This window comes from Lepisosteus platostomus, chromosome 4, assembly GCF_059453375.1.
Source record: "Lepisosteus platostomus isolate fLepPlt1 chromosome 4, fLepPlt1.hap1, whole genome shotgun sequence".
Classification (NCBI taxonomy): domain Eukaryota; kingdom Metazoa; phylum Chordata; class Actinopteri; order Semionotiformes; family Lepisosteidae; genus Lepisosteus; species Lepisosteus platostomus.
In genome coordinates this window covers 67,102,257-67,126,530 of record NC_142614.1, presented here as the reverse complement: position 1 = coordinate 67,126,530, position 24,274 = coordinate 67,102,257, and the positions used below count along the sequence as shown (strand labels likewise).

Below are 24,274 nucleotides of genomic sequence, written 5' to 3'. Positions count from 1 at the left end.
GCTAATCCAGGCAATTTGCTCCCTGCAGGTTGCAATGCACTCAGCAGTGATACTGCAGTTATTTGAAATCAGGTGGTAGATTTATTCATTCCTGATTAACCCTTTTCCCCCTGTATTCTCAGCTCCTAACCTTGCGGGATTTGCAAACCCGTAATGATCACTGTTCTCTTACATGTTGATTTGTCTGCGAGTGCAGCCACAGTAGTGCACCACCATGCCTACTGAGCTCAAGTCTTTTCCAAAGGGCTGTTAAGCAGCTGCAGACATCTGGCATTCCTAGAGCAGGGGGAAGCTTTCTTTCCTTGCTTGTGCACCTGTTAATAACAGTGAGTAGGTTTGTTGAAAGCAAGGGGTTTGCAGATATGCATTTGATGAACTTGGAGAAGAGCGTTTGGAAAATATACCTTAAAAATGACTTGAGGGTTTTACATTACATTAAGGAATTACATTGATTTTGTAGCTGCTTCCAGTACTTTCCGTTTTGTGCATTGTTTCTTTGTTTATCGCAGGTACAATATAGTACTTTTTTTTCCTTTGTAATTTACATGTATCAGAAGCTGCAAATCGTAAATTGTCGGCTCCCCGTTTGTATTTGCATATATTGTCGAGGGCAGCTATTTTGCATTGGAGCAGTTTAGCTCATTTTGTGACACTTAAGGCGTAACTTCTGTGCGTCCCCTTTTGTATCATGACCCAGAATTCCCTTTTGTCCAGTGAAAGAACAAAAAGAGGATTCTTTCTTTCCTGTTCACAATACTGTCTTGTTTGGTCTTATAACATTACATTTTTCAGTACCTATCTCTGGAGAGAAGAACCACCAGCTATTCTTGCTTACCCAAGTGGGAGTCCAATGCAGTTTTGCTGGATTGCACAGGAAGGGGTCAAGAGCCCTGACTGGCCAGGATTTACATTTGAATTTTCAGAGTTTTTGTCGTTTGTGCACCTTAAGTGACTCAGAGGCTCAGTGACTTAATGATAAATACAGTTCAATGTTTTTTTGTATGATAAACCTATGTTGGAACTTTAAAAGTCAATATTTCTCACAAACCAAATCTGTTCTTAATTTTTTTAGGCCATTTACTTTTCATTTACTGCTTCATTTCAGAAAGCAAAAGTTAAAGAAGGAAAGAGAGAGAATTTGTACTCTTGTGTGTTGTAACTAGCAGATGAAAGTACATGGTTATAGCACTTCACTGAGGTCTGCTTTGAGACAATGGTAGTGCACAAGAGAGCTGGCTTGGACTGGAAGAGTGTGGATTATCATATGCTGACAAAAAATGTAATTGTTTTAGTTTTAGAAGAAACTTTTAAAACTAAATCTGGAAGCAAACATTTCACTATTTGTCCACATCATTGTCAGTGTTGATGATAATCAATATGGAAATGTTTGTGGACTATCGCGGTGCATATCAAGATTTTATGATGCGAGGGCTAAAACCTTGGATGATTGAGAGAGAATTTTATCCATTGTTAAAAATTCATTTGAAAATCTTTTATTTAAATGGAATAAAAGTTTTAAATCTTCAATCTGATTTGAATTAAAATGTCACCAATTGCACCCCCCCCCCTCCAAATTTTGACCAGGGGAGGCAAGTGCGATGCTGTTCACTGAACTGTTTTTCATTTTTAAGAACACAAAAAACAAACTTAAGATCTGGTAAACAGGAGGAAGCTGGGTTATATGCTTTATATTTTTCCATTGAGCGTAACATATAAAATGTCATAAACACAATTGGAAGAACATTAGTTGATTTGGTGGTTTAGCCTTGTATTTTAATGTATGATCTGTAATATATAATAACGTCAATGAATGTCGTGTTTAGGGCTCATGGTTCTAAAAACCACTGAGTGCATCTTGAAGACGCTGTGGTTTTCTCCTTAGTTGCTGTATCCATGGATGAATATGCCAGCAATTTTTCTCTTGTCAGAATAAAATGTCACTAGCAGTTCATTGTCAAAGCATTCCTCTTTTAATCCATGCAGGTAAAGAAGAATTCTGTGGGAATGGGCCTAGCAGTTCTGTGCTTTGTATGTTGGCAGGGTGGGAGTGTTGAGAGGTAGAGAACTGTATTAAATGCAGACTATGCACATAACATAAAACATGGTGGTAGTGAAAAGCCTTTTCGTCTGAGATTTAATGTCGGTGAGACATGAAAAATCCCATAACATTACTCTCCCATTCTCCACAATAACTAAACACTAAATGGATTAATTCAGTTTCCCTTTTTTTAAGAAAAAAAAAAACATTAGGCAAAAACTTAAATGTTTCATGTGATTTTTTTCCTAGTTACAGGAAACTTGTAGTGCCTGAATTCCTAAAGTTGCAACAGACAGGTGTGTCCGAGTACTGTCAGTATTGTGCACCTGGGTCTCCATAATAGGACCCCTCTTGTTTGCACAACCCATACTATACACAGGTGTAAAGAAGTCTGCATAGCCCACAATTTGTTCCCATGTAATCCTTTGTTTTTAATCTCAGGCATGAAAAACAACTCTGTGCAATTTATATGCAGTTTTGCATTCTTAAGTGAGAAATGCATATCGCAAGGCTTTATCTATCAATGACTTTAGGCGTGGAAGTAAAAACTCCTTAATAAGCAAGAATCTCCCCTCATAAAGAAAAAAAAAACCTTGGTAATATATTTGTATTGTTCTATGTTAGGGAAATTAGAAGATTGTGTAGGTATGTTAAGTACAATAACATTTGACTGGTAACTCCCCAGATCACTCAGTGTAAACTTTTTTCCCCCACTACACAGGCAGGGTTGTTTGGGATTAAAAAACCTTTTTCAATTTTATTAGTCAGTTACTTCAGTAACTATAGCAACAGCACTGGAGAAGGAGAGCCATTAACTCCCAGCCTCACCTCACACAGGAAGCCACACGGCAATTCTTAACATCTTCACTTCTGAGTCCATCCTCGTGTACAGATGATCATTTCATCTCCTGGCTTATCTTTCCTCGCACGTTTAAGAGGTGTGGGCCCAGGTTTTCAAACAAGAATGAATTTGCACAGCTGACCCTCTTGTGTCAAGAGGGTAAAAGGGTTATACTTCATTTGCCACTGGTTAGAAATTGATGTTCAAAAGAGAAGAAAAAAAAGGACCTTTAGAGGCCACATATTGAATGTAGAGGCCTAAAACTACTATGAAATCTGCATGACCCTTGTCTTTCTTTGTTCTGCTTGAATGCTATCTTTTTGTGCAGGGACGTTGTAAGGAAGCTTGTGAGATTAAGTTGATTTAATTCTGCAGAGTTAGGCCTGACAGATAATTAAGACGTGTATAATTTTCATGTCCCATTTGCACTGGCAGGGCAATATTTCATGTGGCATTTGTGCTTATTTGTTCCTCTGAGGTGCTGACACAAATGGAATTGTCATCTTCTGCCCATCATGTTGGAATGAACCAATAAGCATTTTTCCAAGAATATCTTATTTATATCACTGTCCCACAGAACCTCATAAATCTTGGCTGTACCTTGTGTATGCCAGGGGTGTCCACTTATGTCATTGTCTTAATGGAAGCAGTTTGCAAAAGGTCCCCTTGCTGTTCTGGTGCTGATTCCTTACAGAGTCCTAGAAAATCAACAGTTGCAGTGGTCCTCCAAGACTGTGAGTGGTCTGCCAATCGTATCTGCAGTTAATTTCGATTCCATGTGAAGCAGGTCTTTGACCTGTATTCCTTTTTAAACGCTTCATTGGTGTGCAGTGTAGTCTGCTTAAATGTGAAGCGATTTCTTTTTTTTTTCCATGGACATTTGAATAACATTTAAAAAAGGACAGAAGCTGTCTAACTGATGTTTCAAGCAAATGTATATATCATCCATAAGATATGCATTGTTTGAAACTAATAGGTACAAATTATTCAGCAAAGAAGTAATTGCATATTTTGTGCCGAAAGTGCCTTATGCAGGCTTTATTACGAGCATTAGTAGGGGGCAAAAGTCTTCACTTAATTATTTTCTACACGTAAACCTGTGTACCCACTTAAAACTAGTCAATATGAAAACCCAATTTTGAACATTTATTTAATTGTGGTGAATAATTTGGATAACACTGATGAAACACTAGTGGGATTACCCATCTTTAGCAGCGCTGAGGTGTCTGATCATGATTTTGTTTCATATATAGTTAAATATGAGTATTTGGCATGACACATCATACCCTTAGCCTGATACTGCTCTGGCAGATTTCTGTTACAGAGTATCTGCTACTGCATGAATCAGGTTACACACTGGACCATGCACTTACATGAGAATTAGCCCCAAAGTGCCTTCTGTAATTTGACAAAACCTATGAACAGAGTGTGCACGTGCCATTATGTATATATTTTTAATTGATTGAATTGCAAATGGAGATTGTTACTTAGAGTAAATATGAGACATCTGAGGCTTTTACTTGCCCACAAAATGACAACTATTTGGGTTGTGTTCTGATGCATTCTAAAATTAGCCTTTTTTCTATGTATAGAAAAAATATGTATACTGTAAATATAAAAATGTGTATAATACACAGGGCAAATTAATACACACACTCTGCGTATGTTAATTTGACATGACTTTCATTCTTTCATGCAAATGTGATGCCATAAATTGTATTAGGAATAATGTGATGTCCAAAAGCATAAGAAAAGTTCCAGAAAAAGCCAAACAACCTTTTCTTTGTGGTCAGAAAAAATATATTAACCTGCTGTTTTGATGAGGAAAGCTTAGATGTTGGCTTTTACTTTCCTGGATCTGTATTGCAATGATATGTTTATTTTAATAGATCATCGAGCAAAGTTATGTAGTGTGTTGTAAAATTTGAGTTTTTTAAAATAAAAATCTAATAACTGGTTTCTTAAAGATGCACTCTATTGCCATGGCTACCTTTCTATAAACTATTTGCTTCCTTTATTATTGAAAGACTCTTCTGAATCACAGCAGCAAGAAACCCAACAAACTGCAATTAGCAGTTGGCTTCCTTTCTGTGTGTCATGAACATGAAGTGAGTTGTCCAGTCAGATGAACAGTGTATTCAAGTACTGCCAAAGAGAAGGAGTGAGAGTATTTTCAGTTTTTAATATGGATGTAATTTACATATCAGAGTTATACAGTCTTTCAGGAATCTTTTTATCTACACAGTTGCAGCATTACTCTTTATCTCTTATTCATTAATTGGTTTAACTTTAATATACAATAAAACAATTACACAAAAGCACTTTCTGATAGCTGCTCAGTAATAGATACTGTATATTCAGGCATGTTTCATAAAATACAGAGCAGTTACAGTTTAGTGATCAGCATTTTATTTCTTTCATTGCATGTAGTTCCTCTTTAAATATGCAAATTGGGGACAGTGGGGCTTCTAAAAGGAGTATGATAGCGTGATTCATTGTTTCCTTATGGAAAAGGAAGATGTCGCAAAATAACTAGCCGTTTTCACTTCAGGTTTTATTCTTCTTTCACATTCAATTTAAAAAACTTGGTATGAAATGTTTATACTGTGAAAATATATGTATATATTGTATTGTATAAGTTATTAAAGTACAGGTAAAGCGAGGTATTATCTTTCAGAAGCATGGAACTTTTTAAACACAGAGATTTTATTTAATCATTTAATATTGTAAAATAGAGCATTTTCTGCATTTTCATGGTCATGACCAAAACTGTGAAATCTTTGTGAAAGTCCTTTTAAGTGAACATTTATTACAGTTAATACATCCTGTGATTTTTGTAACTATGCTTTTTTAAAAAGTATTCTCTAAATGTATTCTGTAACCTCTGTATTTTTGACATTTGAAATCGAAGAGTGTGTCTTAGTTTAGTCGACATTTTTGCCTGCATTCCCTGTGTTTTGGTTGATGTCTGCAAAATAGTGTTGTGCATGTCTACTTGGAAGGAGCCATATTGAGTTTAGCAATTCTTCAGGGCTGTCAAGAAACTCAAATTATTTGGGAAATAATAACCCTAACCCATGATTTTTCTGGATCAGGGCTGTCCAGTCCTGGAGGGCCTCTGTGTTTCTAGGTCACCTTAAAGCAGCAACACATGAAAAGCTAGGAAAAGTAGTTAAATTGGCCCAGTTAAGACAATAATGAGCTCATTAAGGATATTAAGATTTAAATTGGAACTCAAACCTGCCCTTAATGTATAAGTAGTGGGCTTCCCTTCTCTGGATAAGCCTTTGACTTTCACTCCCATCTTAAGTTTAAATTTTACTTCAGGTTCACAGCATTTCCTTTACTTGTATCATGAATGTTGTGTTCAGATACTAGTGAAATCTGGGTCTGTGGGGTTGTAATCTAGAGAGTTTCTCTAGATGAGAGAGTTTTCTACATCATTCTAATTTCACTGCAGGCACTACAATTGACGGACTCATATGAACATCCAAATGGGCGAGTTCTACACTATAATGTTTGTGTGTGGGATCCAGACATTTTGTTGAGACAAACATTTTGTCATCAACTATAACAGTAATGATTGAAATTCTAAGATGTCACCTCAGAATTAGTAGTATAACCTGTAACATTTTCCTTGCGAAAAAGTGCACTTTGGTTTGAGCGTTTTTTCTTATCTCCCACATTAATTGAAAGCCTTTTTCTGAAGGATGGCATAGCATGTAAGAGCAGGTGGGATTAATGAGTGCCTTGCTTAATTAGAGAGTCGAGGTCTGGGGCTCAGAACAGTGGGGCACTGAGCGCAGACAGGTGCTCTTTTTAGTTGACCTGTAACAAAGGTTTTACTGTATAGAAACTGTCGCTGCTGGCATGAGAAAGGATTTATTATTATCATCATCATTAAATAAGAATAACGGGGTACTCTGTGTGCTACAAGCAGATTATAAAAACATGAAATTAGTAGCAATGCCAAGGATTTGAGGCCGAAGGGATAGCATTTAGATTAATAACAAGCCTCTCTGCAGCTCTGATGGAAAGGCAGTTAAACACTTCTGAGCACTTGCCGTTATTTAGCTGACTAGAAAGCTGATGGATTCCCGGGCGTTTATACTGTGATGTGCAAAGAAGAAAAAAAAAGTATTTCAACAGAGAGAATGCCATGTTCAGACAGGCCTTGGGGATGGCTGGCTGCGAGTACTGAGTTTATCTTTCAGCCTCCCCCTACGCTGCCCTGAAAAAAAAAAATTATATAAATAGGTACGGGCCTGTTTTCCTATAACAAGCACGATAACTGTATTAATAAGTTTCTGTTTTATGTCAACCTGGTTTAATTTCATCACTGTGAAAGAAATGGTCTTGTCTGTCAGCGTAACTTTATTAGCTTGTGATTGATGCAGTGCAGAGTTTCATGCTGTTTGTGATAGGCGCGTTACAGAACAGTACGGAACCCAAGGGCTTAATTCGGTCTCTATGGGCGGTAGTTAACACTCCGTGCACATAAGCAAACCCAATATTGCTCATGTAATAGAGTATTTAATTTGCTGAATATGTATTTGGAATTATTAGCATCGCATTTATGAATATGGATAGCAAAAAGAGGAATTAGTGAAGTCAAGAATAGTGAAAATTGGATGAAAATATTTATCCAAGATCTACAACCCATGAACTATGAAATCTTGTCTTTTTGCTTTGCCGGTCCAGCATGTGGGTTGGCAACAAGACTTTATGCGACTTTGTTTTAATCTTAATGTTCCTACAAAAGTTCATTGCTCTGGAGCAGGGCCAAAAGGCGTAAATACAGTAGCTTTTCTCTGATAGCCATGTATGTGCCTCTGAAAACCCAGCTCTTTGTCTTGATAATACCTTAATATTTTAATATTTACTACAGAACTGAACTGAAATGTGTCACCTCACTTTGCTTTTGTGATGTGGACTAAGCAGTTGGCTCTGACCTCTGACTGAAGGTTTACAGTAAAATGCTAAAAGTCAGAACAGAAAAGTGAATTATCACTTCGTAGGCTCTAAATCTACATTCCTCCTGTTAGTTTTTCTATAATGATTGTTTATCTGTCTTACACCAATACCAGTGTATGATAGGGAGGCCTGTATTTTTAACCATGTTCTTTAGAAGATGGTTTATTGATAAACTAAACAAAAGAATATATTGAAGGGAAGTTCTTGTTTGTCAGCTCCTTGCCAAATTAAACAGCTGTGGGGTTGATGTGAAACAGCATTGAAAATGTTGACATGCATCAAACCGATGAAATACTGCAGTGTATTAGTGTGCTTACACTGTAAATGCACAACCTAATATATTGCTTTAGGGCAGTAATGCAGGATTTGTCTTCTTTAAAAAGCCAAGTAAAGTAATAATGGAATATGTTTTGTAAGTACAAATATGTGACCAACATCTGCATTTAATATACAGTACAGTATTTATTCTTTATATTTATACTTTATATGTTTATTTTACACCTGTCTACACACCATCACTCTAGATTACAGGGGGCATTTAGTGGTCCTAATCCTCTGATGTGGGTTTATTGAAACTCCCATTATAGGTGAAGTGTATATTTTTAATGACAGTGATGGATACATGATACAAGGATACATGATGGCAAATCTCTTTTTCATGAAGCCAGCAGGATATATTTAAATGCAGTGTTTTATTTAAGAGAAAAGAATATTGTTCTGGGGGGATTCAGTGATTTGCAACACACATTATCTTTTCAATCCCAAACTACGTGCCTTATGCAGAAATCTAAATCGGTGCCTGGACACTTATTTTCGTTTTCTTAGAGCATGAGGTCAGTCCGAGCATCTCTCAAGACAACCCTGAAGATGTGTATTACGAATAAGCCCACATAAGTAGCTCCTCTGTTTGATTAATGGAAATCTGAATACAAAATATTGATTTACTCGATATTCCAAAGACACCAGCAGTGTAATTCTGAAGTTTAAGGACTGCTACACAGACTGATTAAGTAATATTTTGAAATAGCTGCTATGGGATTTAAGTGGTACAGTATATTACTGTTTTCATTTGAAAGGGGCTAGGTTATAGTACAATTCATAGTTCAGAAATCCTCTTGTCAGTAGGCAGTAGGGGTATTTGTCTCGTGTGTGTTCAGTCCTGTTATTTACGTCTGCATTATCTATTCACAAATGCATTATTTACATTAATTATTTAGATTTATGTGCACTTTTTTAAAGAACTGGCTGCAGACCCTGTCAGTACCACTAGTTGAAGGAGGTTGACTCAAGTTGGAGTGCAAAAAACCTTTAGCATTCTGAACAAACCAATACTCCTTTAAGAAGTTTGTTTTGTGCAGTTCTTGATACTTTGCAGCCAGTACTTCAGTGGAAGCATACTGTCCAAGAAGACAGGGCATTACTTTAGCAGGTGAACAAGCATTTTCTCATCATCTAGTTTTGTGTTGTGAAGAGATGCATGCCCTGATTAAGAGGCAGGAGCGCACCGCTTAGTTCTAATTGGTAAGCAGTTTGTAATAGAGTTGATCAGTCCACTTGTGCGCTCTATACATGTTCAATGCAGTAGATTAAATAGAAAATTAGCGTAATTCTCTTTTTGTAAACCAGCTTTAAAGAGATTTTTTTTTTTTTACTGGTATCATTTGTAAAATAAAAAATTGAAATTAACATGCAAGTATGTGTGTATGTGTTAATAAACATGGAGGTGTGGCTGAAGAGCTGAGAGGGTCTGTAGTACTTGAATTGAAAGTTGATTTAAAGAAAAGTGATGCGTTTTATTTTTTATTAAATTTGTATTACTCTTTTTCATATTATGGTGACTGTGAATGCTTAATTGCTGCATTGCATGCCCTGGACATTTAATTGATAGTAAAGAATTGAGTGGGTTCTTGTAAATAGCATTTAATAATAAAGATATTACTTATTATTATTGTTGGTTGAGCAGAAACTGATTTTTCTGAAATGGGACATAAGGGGTGGAACAATAAAGAGAGAGTAATAAAAAAAACTAACAAATCTTGCAGATACTGAACTTTCAAGAAATTTGGAAAAGTTCATTATTTGAAAATAATGATGTAGAATATTGTGGGAATACACTGGAGTCTGAAGAGTATGTTTCGATCTGACAGATCTTTTTCATATTTGCTAGGCCTTGAAGAGAGAGCAGGCTCTGGTTCATGGGGAAACGGAACTCGTCCCAGCCCATCAAAGGTGAGACAAAACAACTAATTCAATCTTATAGTTAAACCTAAAGATAAACCTTATAACTATATATATACATTTAATAGTAATACTGTTATACTTAATTTTTGATATTTTCACAAGTTTCAAGTGTACTCTTAGTACTGCATTCCAGCCTCTGAAACTTAATGATGAAATAAAAAAGTCTCAGTTGGTTAAGCAAGAAACTCTAAGAATATTGTGTGCAATTTTGTTCACCCTGTTATAATCTTGATAAAAGAAGGCTACAAGGAGACCTGATCCGAATATTTGAAATTCTCAAAGGCATTGACAAAGTCAACCATGTCATCGTCTTCAGAGAAAACAGAAAAATCAGAGAAACGCAAACCAGAGAGCAAAAGTACAAAACCTAGAGCCATGTGGAAGTGCACTTAAAACTGAGAACAAAAGGCATGGTCTTGTTGGGATTCGAAACATGCCACATTTGTAACGTTTCACAAGTTCTGGTGTTCTTAAAAAGCAGAAGAAATAGCCCTGATTCTACCTGTTCCCTTAAATTAAAAGGTTGTAAAGCATCACTGAAAGCTAGTAAGAAATTATTGCAATTACGCCATGTGACATAGCACATGTCTGGTCTGCTATTTATTTTGAAAATTATACTCCTGCATGACTTGGAAAATGACCCCTGTTTCACAGAACATTCGAAATTGTGACCATTCACTGTTGTGTGATGCATTGTTTATCATTAAGGTCCCAAGCACAATGAAGATATTTGTTTTAGCTTGAAGACAAAACACTGGAACACTCTGAAAATGACATGCGCCTACATACACAAAATATATATACAGTATATATACATTTATGAAGGGTATAAAAAGAGTAGTCAAGAAAAAGAAATCAATTGCATAACAAAGTGTGCCAGTGATGTAGGATCACCAAGAGAGCAAAGGAACTTAGAACATCTTCTCTTGGTCTTTGTGTTTGAGTACTTGTCTGGAAAAAGTCAATATGGCCTTCTGTGCTTCCACATGTTCCATAGTGTGTTAAGTATTTGACTGTCTTGTGCTGCTGAGTCGAGTTCTTTTAATTGTATTCCCAGCCCCTGGAGTTCTTTGTTTTTCTTGTAAGTGCAGGGTTAGTTGGTGCAGTTTAGTTCATTGACCTTTATGCTTTTGACTCTGGGAGGTCAAAGAGCCATCCCTCTCAGGGAAGACCACCCAGTCAGAGGGAAAAAGCCACCCAAATCCTGTCTACCGAGTTCTGTCATTTTATCTTTAAACTGCCTTTCCGACATAGCCAGTTAAATAGAATGGCATCTTGGTTGTATTCCACAAACCTTGTGCCCATTAGGGTTTGAGTAGAGAGAGAAATACTGATTGGACTTTGTGACCCGTGATGTAATCAACCCACATAATGTCTGCTGAAAGCTGCATACTTTGCATGTTAGTGGTACATCAATGTACGTAAGTGGTCTTCAGTCCTGGTCCTGGAGAGATAGTTTTTCAGTTGGTCTGATTAAACCTGTAATGACCCGATGTACAGTAGATCATTAAGACTTGAGCTGGATAGAAGATGTTCCTGCCATAGTATTGAAGACCACACTTATATATAAATGTAGCAGCCTTTCAGTTCTTATTCCAAAGGCTTGCGGAGGTTGACAAACAGTAGCATTCAGTTCTGACAGCAACAACAGTACTTGTTGTGTACAGAAATCTTGCATGCCATAAAGTATAAGTCATAATGTAAATGTATTACCATTGCAGTTTTATATATAATGTTAAAAAACATTTTATAAAAAAAAACATTGATATAATGTCATAAATATAATGTATTGGTTGCACTTTGTTGTATATCTTGACTAAAGATTTGTTTCTTTTCTTCAAAAGTACGTTTTTCTGGCTTAAAAACAAATAAGAAAAAATACACCATGCATTAAGTTTTGGAAAAAGTATTTGTCCTGACAAACAGCTTAAACCACTTGTAAAAAAAAAAGCTACTGATGGGAGGTTACTGAATTAACCCTTTGTCACAGAAAACCAGAGGAAGTGTTTGATTAATTCAGAAGTCAAGTCTTCGCCGAGAGAGGTTGACGTTTGAACTGGAACACAAATGTGTCCAACATATGGCACTAGTGAAAACCACAGAATGATGTGAGCTGACTTTGCTGAGGTTTGTGCTATTCTGTGAGACAATACAAAGGGCAGTACTGTGCTCAATGATCTGTTGATTGCGTCCTGTTATGTTGTCTACCTAAGCAAAACGTCTTTCATTTTATGGAAAAAAATCAAAACTCATTTTACCAATGCAAAAATTACATTTACATGTATTACTATGACCTTGTATGAAAATACAAAAGTCTTTTAATTACACTGAAACATAATTATGTGTCTTACATTTCTACTTTTTCTTTACCTAGTTAAGCTTCGGAAATGAAAAGCAATGGAGACTGTTTTGCTGCTTTTTATTGCTAACTTCAAAATGATCGTAGACTCAGAAAATAACATTGTTATTTTTCGTTTCATAAAAAGAAACAAAAGTCTGTGAATGAAACTTAAAGATACCTGTACAGAACATGTAGACCTTATCTGTTTCCCAGAAGAAATGTTTGGGAACTTGAAAACAACTTGAAAATCTGAAAATCTTTGCAGACTCGGAAAGACATTACTTTAACTGATATTCCTAAGATAAAGACAAAACTGAGTTTTGAATAGGAACAAGTGTGTTCATTTGTTCCTTGAAAATACAAATTATATATATTTTAACACCTACCATGTTGGTGTACTTATTGTGTGTCTATATATGCGTGAATGTGCGAACACTTTGATGTAAATATGGTTTGCAAGATACCCATGAAAATCGAACAAGAACTGAGTGTTCATACTTTCAGTCAGAGGCAAATAGTGCTGCTTAGCCAGAAGAGAACCTAAAAAGCCCATCCTTTTGTAAATTAGTTTAACTTCTTCCAGAGGATATATCATGAGACCATGTTCAGAAAGGGTCATGCAGTGGTTTTGATTCTGTATATTTTGTATACCCAGTCTTTCTAAATATCCAGTATTTCTGGATAACATATATTCAGTTTCTCTGAATTGTGCGCAGTTCTCCAATTTAAATAGTCCTGGTACTTCTGGTCGACACTGGTGGGCATGGTATGTTCCATTTTCCCCATTTTCCTCTTCTGTGATGCTAGACCCACTCAAAAGTCTGTGAATTAAATAGATGGACTCTATAGTCATCTGGGGAAACTGTACAATCCATTCCATTATTACGTTCTGAGCATTTTCAGGGTATGATTGATTTTAACTTAATCAAACCAAAATAACTTCTTCAAGTTGCAGGCAGAGGTCTGTGGTGCAGATCTCAGTTTGATTTGGAGCCAACAGTCCAGTAGCAGATGTGACCAGGTGATAGTACACATATATCCAAATATTTATGACATTGGAGGGCTTTTGCTGTCTAGGGTAGCCTTAGATTTCCGCATAACCCTGACCCAGGGACTTGCCAGATATGCATGTTGTTGAGGTGTTTCCAACAGGAGTTTCCATTACTCCTCTTTATGATGCTAACCTTGCTTTATATGTCGTGAGACTTGCAGTGTGGCGTGCAGAATTGCACTTCCTGTGGTAATATGTGGGTTCTGGAGAAAGGACGAGTTAACAGGTCGTTAGGTGTGCACAAATTAAAATAACTGGCAATTTCAAAATGAATTCTACACACCTGGACACTGTGAAACGATAGGTTTGTTAAGGAACAGAAGGCATTGTTGATAGTTTTCAAGTTCATGTTTAAACTTGGGGATGTACTGTAGATGGTATGAGAATTGAATATGGTATTAAAAACACATACAATTTTTCACGTACTGCACTAGTAAAAATAGTTGCTATTCTAAGTAAAAAGTATGAAGTAAAAGGCAAAGCTTAAACTGTGAAACATTTCACCTTCAGGTCTGTGGGGGGCTGAGGGAGAGTGCATGAGTATGAGAGAAAGGACAAATAAATAGCATGACGGTGGGTAGGGGGATGTGAAAAAGAAGTTAAAGAGATAGAAAACGGAATGACCAATTCCAGGGAAACTGGAAGGCAGGATCCTGTAAAAGCATGGAGAGAGTTAATAGATGTGCTGTTTGCCAAGGGTAAAATTTGGAGGTAGACAAATGTTGTAGTAATGTACTAAAATAGTGATTTCTTATCTTGCATAGATAACATTTGCGTTTATAACATGGGTAGATAGTTGGATAAACCAACCTAAAAGCATAATTAAAAACAGCCGAGTGTCTCTCGTGATGAGTGGAGCTCCTTTGCCATCTATTCAAACAGCATTCATAGCAAGTGATGGTGAACGCACTACTGTAACAAGCATCTCTTTCACTCTAGCCCCCAGAGTAGTTCACCTTGCCTGCTTTGCAAAATGGTGCAGTTTGAATGCAGGCTGCCACTCACCGTGTTTAGTACATGAATACCTGAGAAAAGAATACTGTTTATCATAGCTGTATAGGAACATCCAGCTCTGCACACTGTTCAGTATTCACATCATTCACTGTTCCTTGCATCTTGTTCATTATTTTGTGATTTCTTACTGAGCCCTTACAAATAGTACCTTTGAAAAATTAACATTTAGCATGAAGCACATTGCATGTATTCAGCCTTTTTAACTTTTATGCCATGCTGAAAAGAGGACAAAAGAAACAACGTTCCTGCTTGTGGAGCCTTCTTCAGGTTCATCTCACACATGAAGAAGGCTCCACAGCTGAAACGTCGTGTTTCTTTTCTTCTCTTTTCATCGGGGAATAAACTTTTACTTGTTCCTTTGCAGCTTGCGCGTGCTGACACAGCTCCCTACTGGAACTTTTCAACTTTTGTTTTGTCAACATCTAACTCGCATTTTTGGGATTTGGAGTGTTTTTGAAATCTTGTGTGTTAAGGTTCTTTATTTGCTTTGGTACTGCTCTATCAACAGTAGTAGTTCTGCACACAATCAAAAGGTTTTTTTTTTCTCTAAAAAGCACACTCTTGTTTAATGCTTACACTATAAATGTCTTGTGAGCGTCCTCCAACACTTTTTCCGAATGTACTTGTTTGTACTTTACTAGTTTTAGTTAATTGCAAAGGCATGCGTTGGCAATTTAATTGGGAATTACTGTGGCCAGAAGTACTGAATGATTTAATCTCATGTGTTAAAGTAATAAAAATGAACCTGCGCTGCAAATAACACAAACGAGTCAACCCACATTAGGCTCACACCTTTCTTGCTGGAAAAGACTAGGTCAGTATCTAATAATAACACCCGTTTCTTTTCACTTGTTAAATCTCTACAGTTCCTTTATCATCAGCACTCTATTATAAAGTTGCTCATCAAAGTGGGAATACAAATCAGTTGCAATTGTTTTGGCTCCTTTTCAGTGGCGTATGCTGTGAAATTATAATTGGGAGAAACATAAAATGTGCTTTAGGATCACTGATGCCTGCTTTCAACAGACAATTCTTCAACAGGAAAGAGTGTTCCATTTGACGTTAGTAAATAAAGGATCTGTACACCAAGATCAGTGAATAAAGCTAAATTATAATGTTATGTTTATCATTTTTTTAAATTTGGGAATTTAAATGATCTAAATTTAGTAATTTACCTTTGTGTGTTACTATATACAAAGCGGAAATTGAATTTCTTTTGTCTTTGAGTTTTTAGAAAACTTTGTTTCATGTTTTATTCTGTTCCAGAATTATGTTGATGGTTCTCAGTACAATCACATGGTGAATAGGGACCTTGGGTCACATGACAGCATTTCCCCTCCATACGTGAACTCCAGAATAGCAGGTAAGAACACTAAATTCATTCTTGCTTGATATCACTTGTTTACTGTCAGTTTTCTGTCACATTCCTTCTTTTCCAGTTCTGTAAAATGTCCTCTGTGGTATTTTGGACTTCATCAGCTTTGAGTAGTTTGGTATATTAAAAGTGAGTATAAATTGCTTAATAAAAATAATTTAAAACCAAGTTATAGCTGATCTAAAATTCTTATAAACTACTGAACTGGCAAAAAATGTGTGTTTGTGGAATGTTAGTTTAAAGGGTTGCAAAAAAAGGAGTTTTTAAATTCAGAATGAATATCATGCAAGCGCAACATTTGGGGAAACATTTTTTTAAATATATTCGTACACCATTCACATTATTTTAGCTTGGTTAAATTCCATTTTCTGTTAATGTATTAGACGTTTACGTAATAAACTAAGTCCTTGCAGTACCGATATAATTCATTATAATTTATTCTTTTTCATCTGGAGTTTTTTGTTTATAGCAGGATTATATACTTCTTTAATAAAAGTCGTTAATGGGGTGGCCTTGTTAGCTGCCTCGCAGTACTGGAGCCCTCGGTTTAATTCCTGCTATCTGTGTGGAGTTTGTATGATCTCCCTGTGTTTGCATGGGTTTCCTCTCTCAGTCCAAAGACATACTGGTAGGTTCATTGGTTTCTGGGAAAAGTGTCCCTGGTGTGAGTGTGTGCACGTTTGTCTGTGTGTGCCCTGTGATGAACTGGAGTCCCATCCAGGGTGAATCCTGCCCTGCGCCTGTTGCTCGCAAGGATAGGCTCAGTCTCCCCAGCAACCCTGTATTGAGTAAAGTCATAAGAAAATGGATGGATAAATGGAAAAATGTGTTAATAATCCACTGGCAGCAATGTAAGACTAAATCGTAGTTTTTAAATGAACTGTCAGTAACAGAAAGGTAGAGTGGTACATCTTAGATAGATAGATACTTTATTGATCCCATGAGGGAAATTGCAGTGCAACAGCAGCTTAATACAGACAACACAGACACAGTGTAACGCAATGATACAATAATACAACAATACAATACATACAATACAGTCAGTATATGTTGTTTCTTTCTCCGTCCTTGTACACCTCACATTATAGTAGCATTTGTTTTCTTCCTCAATAGTGTTGTGTAGTGTAGTATGTTCAGAGTCTTTAGCTTCTGAAAATAGAATGTTTACCTGCACTAGAAGTGAAGTGATTGCACAGGATTGTGATTGTGTGTATACCCACTTTCACACAAAACCCATGTTTGCTTTGATATGTTTTTCATTTTGAAGTCGTAAGAAGAGGAGAAGTGTTGTGTGATTGCAGCACCTGATTTTGTCCTCTAAGTGCAGATTTTGTGGGAGACATTGTTATTGCCTCCTGCTATACACAACAGTCTTCAGCGCTGAAGAAAGCACAAGCACAATAAATATTTGCCTAGGAAAGCAATCACAGCACATTAACTACTGTACAATGATCAAGCTGCCATTAAAAATGCAAATGTTGAAAAAACAAATTTGCTCATTTACATACATGTGTCATTTCCATACACTGCAGTGTGTTTTGCTTTTTGGTAGAGCACTGAAATGTTCTGAAGACCTTTGTGTAGTATTGGTCCTGTGTAAGGGTGGTTTAGTGTAAGCACAATACAAACCAGTTGAGATATTTTGCTTTTGGATGTTTTTTTTTGTTGTTGTCCTCTTTGCCTTGAAATGCTCTGCTTGTTGAAGAGATAATCGTGTGTACAGTAGTGTAAAGTTGATTTAAGTTTCCTCCAGCCTAGTGGAAGGCTTCCCTTCACTGCTTCAGTTACAGTGAATCGAGAGTGATTGGGCAGTGACACAGATAATCTCTCTTTGCCATGATGGCCAGGGTGAAATTATGCTTGACTTGCTCAAAGGAAAATGTAATATGTGAGGATTAAGCCACGTTTTCTGCTTAAAGAAAGAGGCTTGCTAAAAGACATACTGTATGAAGCAATGCAGATGCAGATGCTCTTTCAGTGATGGCCCTTCGATATCCTTCTCATTCTGGGGTTTTCTTTTAGAGTAATTGTAGCGTTTTGTATTGCTTTAGTAAAGCTGATGAACTTAGAGGTTGCATATCGGTTAATGACTAGAGGCATGAATGGAAATAACAACACTCTGAATCAACTTTACCTCGTGTTTTACACCTCTCTCAATGTTATATTAAGAGTCGGTGAAAGATTATGTGCTAGAAGGGCGTACAGTGTAATTCTCACTGTGCTTTGACCTATTATTATTTAAAAAGCAGTGATACCCATTGTGTATTTATAACGGTCAAAAGCTTTGATCAACACTTTGAATAAGAGAAATTGTAATTTTTGTGGTAGATTAATTATTGCTTTGTTAATGTGTTATTCATGCATAAATTACCCAAATGAAAGCTTGACTTTGCTGTAACATGAGGTATAAAGGGTTTACTTAATACATTTACAACTGGTGCTGTTTGTTAAGGAGGAACTGTGAAAATAGTATCTTAATATATTAGTCTGTTATATATGCTAAATATATACAGTAAAAATTTTGGATAACAGTATTTTCAATTTAGGAGCGCTGGATATTCCATATCATGTGTAATGTAATTATGAATTGGACATTCCAGTTATTATCAGAAAGCATTTTCCTCCTGGTAAAAGGAGCCAATCCTGATGTACGGGAGCGAATAGAGGTTAATTGAGGTCAACACCAACGAGCAAAAGGAGAGAAGAAAAAACATTTTGGTTGAGGTACAGGTTTATTTTCACTTTTCAGAGTGGATTTAACCTCTGCTTGCTCCTTTGCAGTGTGCACACTGACGCAGATTCTTGCTCACCACTGTGACAACACACATCTGTATATGTGTATATGTTATATATATATAACCTTAAAATAACCCACATGCGAGTCACATGCAAGACAGTGAGTCAGGACACCTGAAAATATACCACAGTAGATAGACCATAATCCTGCACCCGGAAGAGGAAGACTTGATGACTCATTCTGGGAGAGTGAGTTCTGGTGAGTCAGCACATGTCTGAGTAATAATCCACTCCCAGCAGTAAAGTGAGTAAACATTTCTCTGTTCAGTTCCTCATCATGAAATGATGCTTGATTGGAAATGCTACAGCTTTGAGCTGGTGCCTTTTCTACCATGGTACATACTTCATTTATTTCTTCCTATATGTATTGTAATCATTTACATATTTTAAGGCCAACGACACATCACCTGACCCTCATTTTCTAATAATTAGTGCCCACCACTTTGTAATACAGTACAGAATATAACCAAACACAGAAGGGGATCTGCATAGGTGAGACAACACCTAAACAGGCACTTAATGATTTCTTCAAATTTCATGTTGTCTGTTTGATAATCTGGCATTGGATATGCTCATTCTTTTCATCTTTTTGCATCTCCTTTTCCCCCCTTTGTACGTAGATAAAAGACATTACAGTAGTTAACATTAATGGTTAGTGTAATAACACTTGTGGTTTGCTCTTGGCTGGTGTCTTTTTAGAGGTTAGGTTACTGTAGTAGGGATAGAAGTTCTTGGGTATATTTTGTGTATGGAAGCCATAAGCAGGACATAAAAGTGCTTATAAAGCCAAATAAGGGTCAATTTGCAGTACATCCCGCCTTTTTAGGCACTTACAATGCCAAATCCAATGAGTGGTGCCAAGCAAGTCCGAACCTGAGCAACAGGATTAAGCTTTGAAAGAGTGGTCAGCATGGTCAGCCTCAGCTTCAGAGCACAAGCGAAAGTGTGTGCTTGAAGTCTCAGGCTTTGCTCTGCGCTTCAGTCTGATGAGCTAATGATAACATTAAGAGTTTCAGACAGGAAAGCGTGATGGGAGAATTTCACATGACAATTTGGTTTCCAGCAGATGCGCGAGAGGCACTGTGGTGTCCTGGTAGCACATCCATCGAAATTTTATAATTATGTAAAGAGTGTCTTATCTGATTCTCATCTACATAACTTTCCAGATTATAGTGACATCCTTTAAATAATCAGCGGGGGGATTTGTGTCATCTCCCAGGCCCTCACAGATTAATCCTCCGGCAGTGCAGCCACTAGTGTGTGGTGTGATGACATTTTCAATAGCTTTTCAGTATCGCTTCTAATGTCCCTGAAGGAAGAATAGAGCAGCAGATCTTTCATCTTGTGAAACGGCTGCTCCTGTATATACACCAGGGTTGTGGCTGGTCAATTACAGTTGGAATTACCCACACTGACAAGTAATTAATTTTATTTACAATTACCAGCTACTTGGAAGTAAGAAGGGTAATTGTAATAGGAAGTGACTGTTCATTGTGGTAACTTCTGCTGGAAACAGGATCTTGATTTATACATACTGGTAATGGTAGGCAGTAGTAATAATAAAAGATATCTACACACCCTGGTCAAAATGTCATTCACTAGAAACTGCTTCCGCTATGGGCCTGTCTTTTGACAATGTAAGCACTGAATTCCCAAAACCTTGTGCTGAAGAATTTGGGAAGATCCATCTAATACAGATATGCATATAAGTTTCATTGGGAAAAAAACATGTACTGGCTAGTGATGTAAATCACTTCTATGATGCTCCTATGTTGAGTGAACGTCGGCGAACATACTGTTACAAGCACTTTTCTTTACTCGCATTTATGAAAATGCTTTTCTTTCCTGGTTAGAAGATGAATGCTGAAGCATTTCAGAAAGCTATTCATTCATTTCCTTCTTTCTGTTATCACAAATTCATTTTTTTAAGCTGATATAAATCGTATTCTTTCACAATTGTGCAATGTTTCAACGGTGAGAGTCTGAATCTTAAACACCTAAAAATTATGTGATGGAATTACATTTTAAAGGCAGAATTTTCCTGTCTGAAATAAGAAAGCTCTGATTCAGGTCAGTTTAATTTCTGACTTGTAGAGAAATTGTATTCTCCTGACATGTGGTGTGACTGTATAAAGAGGACAGTGTGAATGATATCCTCCTATGGGCATAGTTTAAAAAGAGGTATAAGGTGTTATACAAGCCAAAGGCTTGTGGAGCTGAATATGTTGGAAAGGCAAATAAGAGGTCACCTGCTATTATCGGTAATATATTCACTGCAAATTAAGAAGTGCTAGAAGTGTGAATCCTCTATAGAGTTTTTTTTCTCTGTCCTCTGTCTTAGATTAAAGACTCCATAAGTTCATTGTATTTCAAGATACTTAAACTGTGAACACTATATCTGATTACTTTAAACATACAGGTAGAGGACAAACAATTGGAAACACAAATGTAAAGTCACCTAATAGGGCATTAGGCCACCTCTTTCAACCAGAATGGTCTATAGACATTGTGGCAGAGTCTGAAATTCTACAGGAAGGATGAGGTAACATTCTTCTTTGAAAAAATCACTCACACCTGGTTGATGGCGGTGGAAAACATTGTCTCAGGCATTGTTCCAGAATATCCAATGATTACTCGATTGGCTTCAGATCTGGTAAGTGAAAAGGCCGTGACATCTGGATAACATCAGTATCAAGCTCATCAAACCTCTGGGCGACCAGGCATGCTCTTTGGATGGGGACATTGTCATCCTGGAAGACTCCCTCTCTGGCAGGAAAGAAATGCTGCAGTACGGGCTGCAGAAGATCGCTCATTACCATTCAGCCTTTATTTGCATTGACCTTGCCAACTAAGGGAATGAGTGCTTTCAAACTGTGCTACGAGAATGGGCCCCACAACACTACGGACACACAAGAACCCTTCTCTCTTTGGAACCAAACACCCAGGGTTGTAGAGTTCTTCAGGTTAGCGCCACATGTGCGCAAGTCCGTTTGTCAAGAATGACTCATCTGACCACATCGCATTTCTCCACTACTGCTTCATTGCTTGTACTCTCGGCACCTCTGGACTCGCAAATGTGCATTGTCAGCTGTGATGAGATTTTTTTTTTTTCCCCCACCGCATCCTGACTATGATATCCCACCGATGTCTACATGGGATTTGCTCATCTGCCTACCGGTGCTCTTTGCTGCTAATGACTTTCCCTTGGAGTTCCATGCTGACATCATCTTTGACACAGCTGCCTGCGAAACATCAGCAGGCTGAGCAGTCGCGGTCGCTGAGCTCCTGCCATACAATCATCTCCTCTTTCAAAGTCACCGAGGTCTCCTCTTATAGCCAAGCTAGCTATAATTATAGCCAACCATGACCATAAGCATACTAGGATGTTATTTGCTTAATTAACACATGGACCTTGCTTTCAATGTAGTTTGTGTCCCTCATTTACCCAGGTGTTTCCATTTTTTTGTCCATTATCTGTAGCTGCTTTGCCAAAGGTCATATGCACTTAATTAACTAGGTGATATACCATTCATTATTATGAAAATTACTGTAAGTATAAGATGAAGAGAAGGAACTGGAAGGAAATGGCAATAGGAGTGTGCACTTATTTTGTGTACAGCGGTATTAATAGATATCTTGTTTCTTTATAGTAGAGTTCAACTAGTAGACTAGAGTAGGTAAAGTGGAGAAAGGATAATATTTTATTTCCACAGATTGTGCGCACTAGGTGATGATGCAGTGATTGAATTACAATCAACTGAAAATGGTTCAGCATCTTTAAGTCTCCACAAAGGCACTGAAAAAGACAATAAAAAAGCGTTCTAGGGCTAGCGGAGCCATTATGAATCTGTCTCACATCTTTCTTCAAGAAGAGGACAGAGGAAACAGGAGGGGTGTGGGAATGTTTTGCTCACTGACCATACATCACAGGGGACCATGACATAAGTGCTGAATTCCCTTATTTCCTCCTCAAACCTAAAGCTTTAGTTTCCAAAGACACCAGACTGGGACTGGAGAGAGTGATCATTAGTTAAATAATCCAAGTGTTTTTTTAACTTAAAATAGTAAGCTACTGTTGCCATGTCCTTCCTTCAGCAAATCCTATTCTTTTTTGCCTGCTTCTGATGTCCTTTGCATACTGTAAGTTATGATGTATTGTTAAAAGCAAATAAGAATGTAGTGTTTGGTTGTGGTCACCACGTTACAAAAAGGATATTACTGCTCTGCATTCTATCCAGAAAAGAGCAACTAGGTGCATACTGGCCTTTAAAGAATGTCTTGCACTGACAGACTGAAATAACAAAGGGACTGGATTGAAGTATTCAAAATCCTCAATGTAGTGGGCTTCTTCGGAGAATCAGAAATGGAAGCTGACTGGAAGTGCATTTAAAACAGAACGAGAGACACTACTATCAACAAAGGGTTGTTGTCTAAAGCGAGATACCCAGTAATATCGTCAGAGTTGATACCATTGTTCTTTTCTTCTAATGACATGAGTGGATGAGATCTTCAGATCCGTTAACTACCAAAAACTAAAATGAACTAGGTAGGCCGAAAGGTCTCCTCTTGGAACAAAGTTCCAAAATGTCTTATTTCCTTACGTACATTACTGCAACGTGCCTTGGAAAAGACTCCCCAAGTCATGGCTGCTGGAGGAGCTATGTAGGGGATGCAAATGAGTGTGACGCATGGCTGGCAAGAGCTACACGCTTGGACATGAGCAGTTATGATTGAACTCGAATGGCTGTGTTTCTTCTGACTTCATGGAGGATATTGCTAGGGGTATTCAACAGAACAAGGGGAATATTAGGAAAATACAGATGGAGTCCGCCTCATCTTGTGGGCTTTGTGTTTTTTTTTTTAGGCTTCTGTGTTTGGATTGCCCAGTGTTAATTTCAGCACGCTGCTTCACACTACCAGTAAATAGGGGTAACTGATGAGGAACCCTCCTGTGACCTCACAGTCCAGCTCGATCCTCTCGTCACCCCCATGAACCTAATTAGCGGATGTTGCCGAGCTGCTGAACCCAGGAGGAAGGGGCTCAGCTCTTCTGGTCTCCTGCTGGCATCGGCAGCCTCCTCCTGCAGTGCAGTGAGATAAATTAACCCCAGTCAGTTTTCCCTCTTCAGCCTGTGGGATGTCTAGGGTCAGCCTGGCCTTCCCTGCGGGTCTCTAGCAAAGAAAGGCATGAGTGAGACCCCAGCCTGTGGCCTCCCAGTCACACAGCAGACCCAGTCTGCTCCATCATGTGCTACTTGAGTGAGGAGCACCACTGAGCATCCTGTGCCCTCCATTATCATCTCCGTCTCCCCTTCCTTGAAGCACACCACAATCTCATAAAAGGTGGATTCATCTTTCAAAAAAAAAAAAAAGAAAGGCTCTCCTTAAATCCAAGCCAAAGGTTTCTTTAGGGGAATGCTCACTTTTAATTATAGGAAGTCGGGCTGACACAGACTTGGAATACTATAGTTAGAATGATTAAAGAACATCTGAGGCAGCTGCAGTGAAAAATACTTTGTGGTGTGGATCTGAGAATAAAATAAAGGGGGGGAGGAAGCCATAGAGCTTTGAAAATTCAGAATAACCATTTGATTAGGTTTCTC

At 37.6% G+C, this 24,274-nt stretch overlaps 1 protein-coding gene across 14 annotated transcripts in view; it reads left to right on the top strand.

Annotated features, from left to right (window-relative positions):
* Positions 1–24,274, top strand: part of tcf4 (transcription factor 4) — a 209,463-nt gene that overhangs the window by 46,980 nt on the left and 138,209 nt on the right. For all 14 annotated transcript variants that reach the window (XR_015936079.1, XM_088630366.1, XM_088630359.1 and 11 more), the window contains 2 exons: positions 10,021–10,082; positions 15,767–15,863. Coding sequence is in view for 13 of the 14 variants with exons in the window: in XM_088630366.1 (XP_088486492.1) it covers positions 10,021–10,082; positions 15,767–15,863 (159 nt within the window). In the remaining variant the exon portion in view is untranslated. The remainder of the gene's footprint in view (positions 1–10,020; positions 10,083–15,766; positions 15,864–24,274) is intronic.